General features: G+C 43.7%; 1 protein-coding gene across 1 annotated transcript; it reads right to left on the bottom strand.

Annotated features, from left to right (window-relative positions):
* Window positions 1-937: 937 nt before the first annotated feature.
* tnfsf11 (TNF superfamily member 11) lies at window positions 938-9574 on the bottom strand. Its single transcript, XM_084478294.1, has 4 exons — window positions 9331-9574; window positions 7024-7059; window positions 4014-4140; window positions 938-3100 (listed from the first exon to the last, which is right to left on the bottom strand). Exons 1-4 carry the CDS (start codon window positions 9514-9516, stop codon window positions 2658-2660), a joined length of 792 nt encoding a protein of 263 aa, XP_084334420.1. The 5' UTR covers window positions 9517-9574; the 3' UTR covers window positions 938-2657.
* Window positions 9575-9942: the final 368 nt, after the last annotated feature.

A 9942-nucleotide genomic window follows, 5' to 3' on the forward strand; every position in this document is an offset into this window, starting at 1 on the left:
AAAAAGTCAAGCTTTGAAAACCTAATCGGCTTCATATGTCAGGACATATTCTACTCCCCAACTCGACAAGTGTGTGTAAGCCGTGTGTGAGGTCCCGCCATGGGCCGATAGCGTTGGCCTCAGTCAGCCCCTGGCCGCCCGCTGGCACACACCCAGCCACAAACAATAGAGCAGCCTAATTGTTCGACTAGGGTTTCTGAAATGAAAATATCTCCCTTTTCTCACCCTTCATTAATTTATTTCCTCACTCTCACATGGAGCTGGCACCGCAGAATGAGAAACCAGTCACGGTCATCACATCCGCCCGCTCGCCACCTTTGGTAAAGTAGCGAATACACGCTAGATATACTTTCACTGAAATAAAGCTGACTACAATTTAGAACAATAGGCGCGTTCCGACTGAGGGACTTCTTGGAAAGCCGCTCAGTGTTTTGGCTACACCCACTCACCAAGTTCCCCTCGGCGTCCCTTCCCATACAGAAACCTTTGTAGCGGCTACCATACGCTCAAAAAAGACGGATGCAGCAAGGCGGTAACAGAGAAAAAAACTGTTGCTGTGTTAAGCAATTTACGTCAGCGAAATGCAATGCAACATCTTAGACAAGGGCAAATGGTAAGCCAAATGGTAAGACAATCGAAAAACCGTTTCCAATCAGCGTCGACTAGTTAGGAGTGGCTCAGAAAGTTCCTACCCCGAGACAGGTACTACCTGGGCCGCTAACTGAGCCGCTAAACCATGATATTGGGCAGATCCTCTCTCCCAAGCCACACCCATAGCGGTTCACTGGTGGGAAAAGTCCCTCAGTCGGAACGCGCCTATAGATTTACTTGCCTGTGGAGTACCAATTCCAATAAATCGTACAGAATGCATGTTTTTTTTTTTTTTTAGAAAAGTATTGTTTTTATTAAAACACATAAGAACATAAATAAGAAAAACATTGACCGGAGAACTTACAGGTGACTTACAGGTATGCTACAATCTAATTGGAAAAACAATATATTCATTCCGTTTGTGACTGAGCAAGTGTGCCCACGCTGGTAAAACAAGATACATAAATATGGAATCTAAAAAAGAGCCCCTGTGTTGAATTAATTAACAAAACAAAAAGCGTGTATACAATTTTACCTAAGTGCTGCATAATGAATGTCATACAGACATAAAATATTGTTGTTGTTTTTTTTTTACTTTTTCTTTTACAGCGGACGGGCCATTTTAATAATGATCTATCCCTGGTCTACTATGTCTTATAAATAAATACTTAGTGCATATTCCCATCTACCTCACTGAAGAGCCAAATGAAAAAAAAGGTTTAAGTTAAAGGTGGACCAAACTCAATTTGGTTAAGGCAAGACAAGAGTTCTTGTTATCGTCATTTAGGGTCAGACAGACCAGCTATCTGTATCACTGGTTCCTCTGGTTGAAGAAGACAAGAGGCCTCTTCGTGTTACTAAGGGTAAGACAGTCCAGCTATCTGCATTTGACGCATCACTTGCACCCATTTGTGGATTGTCATAAACAGCAACATGTAGATGCCCCCCTCCCCTCCGTCAAAACCAAAGTCAATAAGGACTTTATTGACTCATTCCATTTTTGGAAACAGAGGAATTGTTAAGAAGTGAGACGTGGTTATGCTTTCTTACATAATGCATATTGTACGTACATGTAAAACATGTTGTAATACATGTAAACAGAGAATGAAAGGATGCCCTTCTCTGTGACGTCTAAGATGGGGGACAAAGACTACATTAGCGAATAGGGTGGCATTGCTGTGCAATTATTGTTTTTCAAGGATAAAATATATCACTTATTTTTTCATATCAGGTACCTTTTGCGCTGTTCCACTCATACATCTCTTGACAAATCCTATTCACATTTCATAGGACACCAAGTAATACCAACTGCATGATGGTTTGTTGTCCTTTGATAATCTACTAACTAACTACCTAACTAATTGGAGAACACGCTCTGTAAGCTACAATCTTATGTCCTTTATTATTTATTTTATTTATTGTCCCCCTGGAGAACAATGACTGATCAATAATATATAATGTTCCGTACTTCCAGTGACCTCAAGATATTCATTTATGTGCCATTTTGTCAGAGAAATGTCTTCGTAGAAAAATGACATGCATTAGAAGCACACCTGGAGTGGGTGTTTTGTTAACTTTACTGCCTAGTAATAGGCTTGAATAGAAAAAGAAATAAATCAATGACAAAATCTAACTGAAAAATCGAAAGTATCTTTTTCTAAAGTGCTCCATAAAATTAAATCGACTGTGTTCTAAATAGTTAACGATTAATTTCAATAATTTCAATGCTCCAGTGCGACTTGGGCTAATGTTAGGCTTGGTGAAAGCTCTCACGGTCTGGGGACGACAGACAGTGGAAGTGTCCCGCGTCCCATATGAAAACACTTAAGCAATTTTGGTGCAGAACTATGAAAAAAGCCATTCTTAAAAAAATACAATTTTTCTTTAAACAAATCCACAATATGAATCAGTACTCCTAAAAAAAAAAAAGCAACCGGCAAGTGCTCGCACAGTGGTTCATTGGCGTGGTCAAATGTTCAGTAGCGCTCGTCCTTCCCCTCTCTCTCTCTCTCTCTCTCTCTCTCTCTCTCTCTCTCTCTTTCTCTCTCTCTCTCTGTCTCCGTTCATCAGTTGCTGAGCTTGATCGCCCCAAAGTATGTCCACTTCCCGTCCAGGTCCAAGAGCCACGCGTTGGACACGTTGACGTAGAGGGCGTCGCCCTCCTCCAACTTCACGCCGCGGCCCTGCTGGGCGCAGTACATGTTGTACTTGTACTTGGTGTGTTCCCAGTGCACCGTGCTGCCCGTCTTCACCAGCCCCTCCGCCCGGCCGTTCTGCTGGACGTTCTCGTGGTAGATGAACTGCATGAGCTGGGCGTTGCTCACGTCGGGCGCCGGCGTCCTGTCCTGCCCGTCCTCCTGCGGGTACACGGAGTAGCGCATGCAGGTCTTGGCGTAGACGTAGTAGAAGCCCGACTCGATCACCAGCAGCCGCCCCCTCTGGTAGTCCATCCTGTGGCAGCGGCCGCGCTCCTTGTCCCAGTCGATCATCACGGGCTTCGGCTCGCCCCCTGGTAGAGCCAATCACAGCGCAGGTAAGGTATGCAGTAGTGTTCGAGCAGTCATTCAAAACAAACCTGGTTGAAAGCGAAGGTGAGTGGAAACTTTGAGATTGTTTTACAATGGTGCTATATTTACATAAACTTGTTAAAGGTCTGTGTACTGTGTTCAAAGTAATTGTATTAAAAGGCACACAGTGATATTATTGGAATCAATGTGATGTGTACATTAGGGTACATTATCGTTTCTATTTCATATTGTCCAATAATGGTGATTCTAGATGGTCAATATATGATCGCGTTGCCAGGGGGCCACGGGGTCCGAGTGGGGAAAATAATGTCAACTGCGAGCAATACAGTTAAAGTCACATGAATAAACAATGGAGATAGATAACGGAGTGTTTATTTTATTTGGCTGGGAGATATCAGATAATGGAAGACATCTAAATAGAACGTTCACTACTTGACGATTTTAGAGTGAATAATGCTCCCTATAATCCAATGTGGTCCAGCCGGGTAAACAACTTATTTTCCAATTACTTTAAAGATGCGTCTGCAAAACACCAGATATTATAATTGTCCCAATTTGTCAAATGTGCGCATGCACCAGCAGGACAATGAAAATATCTTGGGTTTTGCAGTCAACAGTCAGCGTCTTAAGGAAGAATTCAGAAGGGAGTAGAGTGATATGTTTGGATGGAGTCTACCTGCGTTCTGTTTACACAGTAAGTTCTGGGTTAAATTAAGTTAGCTAAATTTCCTTAATATCGGCATAGGAAAAAACAATTGCAATGCAAATGTCTGCACTCTCATATATTGTCCCCAAACCTTATCCCTATCCCACTTGACAGTAAGCTGCTTTAAATCAAACCGTTTTGTTACGAAGCGAAACCATACACGTGGTGACACTTAGGAGTGTACTTACTCTTGCTGTGCTCCTGACGCTGGAGGATTGGCAGATGAGCAAACGGAAGGCTCTCTTTTGCATTCTTTCCACGCCTGTTTTTCTTCGGGTCTTTCAGCGCGTCGAGCACAGGCTCTGTCTGCACTTCCTGTGTAAAACAGGAAATAGCCGTGTGAACTCAATAGTGACAGATCCATTTAGATGAGATTTAGCTTTCTAGGGACATCAGCCTGCGATTGTTGTTGTTTCTGTGCGTAGTAATTTTCGAAACGTTCAACAAAAATGAACCCAGAACCACAAATTGTTAAGGGCAGAAACAAAATGCTACTTTGACATTGTTTTTACCAATGCTTTACTTTGCTGTCCCATTCAATAATTGTCTTTGTACTAACTTGAGATGCATGGATGCAAAAATATAAAACCATATGTGTGTTGCATATGAAGTATACTGCATGCCCATCTTTCTTATCCACACATTCCGAATGCTTGAAAAAACCCTATCCTTACTCTAACCCATAACCCCAACCCAGCTAGCTAGTGAGTGTTTGGGACTCACAGGCTCTCACGGTCGGATCTAAAATGCTGTGGAGCAAAGACTTAAGATTAACTGAACTGCTCAACTTTACTTAACGGCACATGGCGTCTCAGTGTCTCAGAGCAAGGCCTGTGTTTCGAGTCTCTATTCTAGGGGTTATGCTTTGATTTTTGTATCCTTATTTGTAAGTTAACACCAGACAAGACAGAGCATAAGTGAGAGGGGAAAACATGGTCTCCAAGCAGGTAAACAGTAACTTCCCGAGGACTGCCAAATCTTTCGCATGTTTGGCACCAAATGAACTTAAGTGATGGGCCTATGTTCTCAAACCTGATTTTTTTTAAAACACGGGGCAATAAGCAAGATCCTTGTAACAATGTTACAACTTGTTTGGTTCAGTAATTTTTTCGAAAACAATAACCGCAGGAATGCTAGAAATGTCATCGTAATCTCAACTCATGCCAATAATAGTAAAAAGAAAATACCCCTGTAAATGATCTGTTCATGAAAGAATCTGTAAATAGTTTTAAAAAAAAAACACCATGTACACCTCTGTGTTCTGTTTGGCCGTCCCAATGAAACGTATACAGCATCACCTAATTTAGTTATATATATATATATATATGGTGAGCTAAAATTACTTTCAGTATTAACTCACAGCCATGCTAGATTTCCAGAGGTCTTAAAGTAAGGATTGGTAGTCTCTTTCCACCAAATACAACGGTGTGCCAAAAGTTACTTATGAAAAAAGGGCTTTGGAATAAAACAAGGGGAAACCAAACCGCTCAAAGTCCACAAGGAAATTGTAAATGGGCTGTCAAGTGGCCCCAGAAGTCACAGTGTATTACTGAGAACAGCTGAGAAATGACCAAGAAGTACTTGGGGGACTAGAGATCTTAGAACTTCTACTACCATGGCACATAATACAACAGAACTAGATATAGGGTTAGGGTTAGGGTTAGGGTAGGGAAACTCAGGACCTTTCCCTTGGCTAAGATAAACTGTCACAAAGACAGTTTATTTGGTTATGTTGGCCATGATAGCAATCTGTGCTTGTGCATTTGAAACTGCCGCACATTGTATCTCTCTGAAAAGTCACACAATGCGACCGCTCTCCACAAGCTGTGGGCCTTGAGCTCTTGAGTCACTGGTTTCAGTATCCTCATATTGCCCTGACGCCGCGGTTTGTGTGGAACATCCTGCCTCACTTCAAAGGGAATAACAACAAAAACCGAGAGAGCAGACCGTTTTATGTCCAGCTAGGCCAATATTCTGACCAAACCCTCTGGACTTTCATTGGCCGGCACTGGTGGTGGTCCCAGGGCAGACCTTAACACAACACAGCAAGGGCCAAATAGACCTGTCACCCTGACACCTCATTAAACTCCCAGCATGCCTCCCAGCTCCTCCATGTGAACCAGCGGGGAACTGACGACAACGTGTTCCCCCCAGCCTCATGCCGGCTGGGTGGTTTGTGTAAGGGCTCCACAGGGCCTGCCCGAGGCAAATACAAACACAACGTTTCAAAAGGAAACTATGGCATGATGGGAAACCAAACAGTGAAGCAGTGCAGGCCTTTTCTCCTCTGTTGTTTTACCTCACGGAAAGTTGTTGTCTTTTGCGGGGCAAAAGCCTTGCCAAAAGAATGACAGTGCCTTGAGAACCCTTAATTAAAGAAACCCTCCTGAAAGATAGACGGTTGACAGTTGACTTGTCAGGTTCACATAAGTCAGAGTACATAGTACAAGTCAACGTAATGTCACGGCAACGTGATATGTGTTTTATAAGCCAACACACAGCATTGTATTCCAGAAATGTCAGTATAAACACTGCCTGCTCTCAAAGATATGTGAGTGTAGCAGCAGTGATAGTGATTCTCCCGATAAAGAAACATTTAATGGACACAGCAAGCTATTTAAGCCTATGTCCCACAGAAAATTGTGTTTTCCCTCTTGTGGTCTGACCTCTGCAAAGTCCCTAGACTTATAAGGCCACCTGGGACTTAGGTTAGCCCAGACTGACGATATGGTCTGAATGATGGTGCTACCTTTCCTCTTAGAAAACAAAGGCCTGGGAACCGCATGACCAAGCAAAAAAATTGGGATTGGTTAACAATGTGGTTTTGTAGGCTTTTAGGACATACCTTTTAATTTGTTTCGGCATGTAATTCAAACTAGGGCACATTCTTGCTTTACAGAGGCACAAGGAAGTAGCCACCATATGGGGAAACAAATCACCGCCACTCTTTTGCCTCAGGCACATATTTGCTTGAGGAATTGACACCTGTTTGTACCCACTGATCTTTTTACTGTGTGTAAAATGTTCAAATAACTATAAAAGGATGAAGATAACCCAGAGCAATCAGATTCAGCTTGATGTTATAATACAGAGCAAACTGTATTATATAAATAGGCTAGGAAAGTGTACGATTGAAAGTCCTCCAGCCTGGGCAACAACTTGCTGCTTGCTTAGCCTGATAAAGAAGGGGACCCTTACCTCTATAGACCGGTGTTGGGAGGACCTCAGGTCAACCTGGAGACAGAAACAGAAGGCCTTGGGGTGAGAAGGGTCAACATTGAAACACTTCAACACTTCGGCGTTCCAATAACCTGTCATTTCAAAACATGCCTTTCACAGAATGTCATCCTGACACATATGCATAGGAGGAATGTTCCCTCACATTTCCTGGAAACCGGTGAGAGAGAAGAGAGATGAGAGAAGAGAGTATGGTGGTAAGAGTTGGTGGCACTTTGTAGGGTCTTCTACCCCAGCTAGTCTTCACAGCGGTGACAAATTATAACACTACTTTTTTTCGGACTCACTCACTTGCCTGTTCTTAAACTGCGTGGCTCTGTGAGCCATTGCTTACATGCACGCAACCCTCCCATCTCTCTCTATCACTCACACACACACACACACACACACACACACACACACACACACACACACACACACACACACACACACACACACACACACACACACACACACACACACACACACACACACACACACACACACACACACACACCGTGTTTTTTGCAAACCCCTACACTACCACATTCCTATGTAGGCCCTCATCCCAGCTGGAGCTCTCTTTCCCGCTCCATCTCCAGTAAGTCTTGCAGGTGTCTTAAGTAGAAGCATGCACAGCCCTATAAACGACAGTCAACACCACATGGTGAATCACTGGTTATCAAAAAAAAAAAAGAGCAAACATGAGGGAAAATCGGTGCAGCTGCTGCTTGTGTTAATCTGATACTGCCCCCATTGCAGTGTTTGCACGCAAAGGGGTAGTTTTGTTGCATGTCGAGTATCGATGGGAGTTTTCATCAGTCAAATTAATACATGAAATCCAAATCAACCCTTTTTTTAAAACCCACCCCATTCTCTATATACTATCTCGACTCAGTGCTGCGACCAAAGCATAGCTGGTGACCACCACACTGCATATTGTTATGCCAGCAACAAGAAACGTAAAACACAGTAAGAGGGATAGGGATGAGAGAGAGAGAGAGAGAGAGAGAGAGAGAGAGAGAGAGAGAGAGAGAGAGAGAGAGAGAGAGAGAGAGAGAGAGACACAGAGAGAGAGAGACAGAGAGACAGAGAGAGCGAGACTGTGAGACAGAGACTGTGAGACAGAGACAGAGAGACACTGTGAGATAGCGACTGACACAGAGTTTGACGTAGAGAGAGACGCACTCCGAGGCAGTCTTAACAAAACGGAGATGTGGTCTGGTGTCTTGGCTTGTCAAAACACGGCTATTATTCAAACTGTCATAAAGTATCCAAAGCAGGCATGGAAGAATGTAAATGTTGATTTTACAAGGTCACATATAGACACATTGAACTTCAACGATGTTATGAGAATGATATTGGACGATAAAGATGACAAGCTAACTACCTGACATGAAATGAACCAGATCGCATAGATTTATTGACACTGGAAACACTTTCCTTTCCCCGGCGCTGGGGGCTACTCTACTGCAGGACTCGGAAGACGGGCAAAAGTATTTCGCTAAGTCTTCATTCTTTTAAACTATTTTACGTCCCATTTCAAGAAAAAAGAAGAGGAAACGTTGGCTGATATTTAGGATAACATTCTGTGTACGCTCAAAGGGGTTTAACTCGTGACACATTAATTACAAATACCCCCAAACGGCATGTAAACACGTAGCCTAGTCCAAAATGCAGAGGTTCTTCAGCCCGAGGAGACGTCAAAGAAAACATCTGTTTTATACAAACAGAGGCTGTTATTTACACGAGAGCCTCTGTTGGCTCCAGATACGAGATAGTAACTCGCTGAAATAGCTGTTGAAAACAGAAGGCCGGGTGGAAAGTCTCCACTGCGGGACGAGATGCTATCTGTCTCCGCTGCAACGCGTCGGCAGCGCGCGCGCGTCTTCAAAGCGAGAGAGCGTGCAGCGCTGCAGAGTTTCGTGGAACTGCCTGTAAACTAAACCCGACTTGAAAGTTAGTTTTTTTTGGGGTGTCGATTTTTTTTAATGAAGGTTTATTGTTGTTAGCTTGGCTATGGGTTAGTTGTTGTTGTTGTTGTTGTTGTTGTTGTTGTTGTTGTTGTTGTTGTTTTTAAAGAATGCTAAACATTGGGGATGGAATATTGTACGACCACATTAAGACCATTCGTGGTTGCTATAATGTAACTCAGCTTGGACGCAACCATGAGGCACAATAAGCATACAACACATCCAAGTCAACGAGATGTGCAAAACACGCCGCCTTCAACTATTGTAAAACAGCGTGGTGCAGCATTGGTAGGCCTGTGAAATGAAAGGAGCCTACCTCTTGAAGATAGCCCGTCAAGTGTAACAAGATCGCGACACTCGATGCCACTTGAAGCAATCCCATAACCGCGAGCGTCCCGAAAAGAATGGGTCGGTACGTTGTTTCCGAGCTTTGCACCGGGAAGCGGTGCTGTCCTGACTCGACGTCGTAGCCGACACGATAATCGTTATGGTTAGCTGCCATGGTGAGCGCTCTCTCGTTCAGCCCAGACCAGGTCCTGTACTTAGTGTAAGGCAGAGATTTGTGATGACTGGAAAGTCCTTTAAGCAGTGGGTGGGCTCAGAGGGTACGGCTCTTCAGGACAGAGGCAGCCAATCAGACAGGCAGAGGGATCTCATGTTCTTTCTCGTGCATCGGAACTCAAGTCAGACAGACCCATAGACAGCCAAGTTCGTACGACAGGTAAAACGAGACTGGCCCCTTTTTTGGCGCGGGCTTTTGGAAGCGAAACCATCAGTCACGTGACGTTTCCCTGCGTTATACAGCTTTCGCTCACCGCCTCGGCTTAATGATCAGTTAGTATTATTTGCTAGTTGGCAAATCTCACCACGAGCCAATTCTGTTTCTTGGTGAATATTAGACGAAGCTGATGACGATGACGTATGTGAG

This window comes from Micromesistius poutassou (genome assembly GCF_964030765.1).
Source record: "Micromesistius poutassou genome assembly, chromosome: 14".
NCBI classification, from domain to species: domain Eukaryota; kingdom Metazoa; phylum Chordata; class Actinopteri; order Gadiformes; family Gadidae; genus Micromesistius; species Micromesistius poutassou.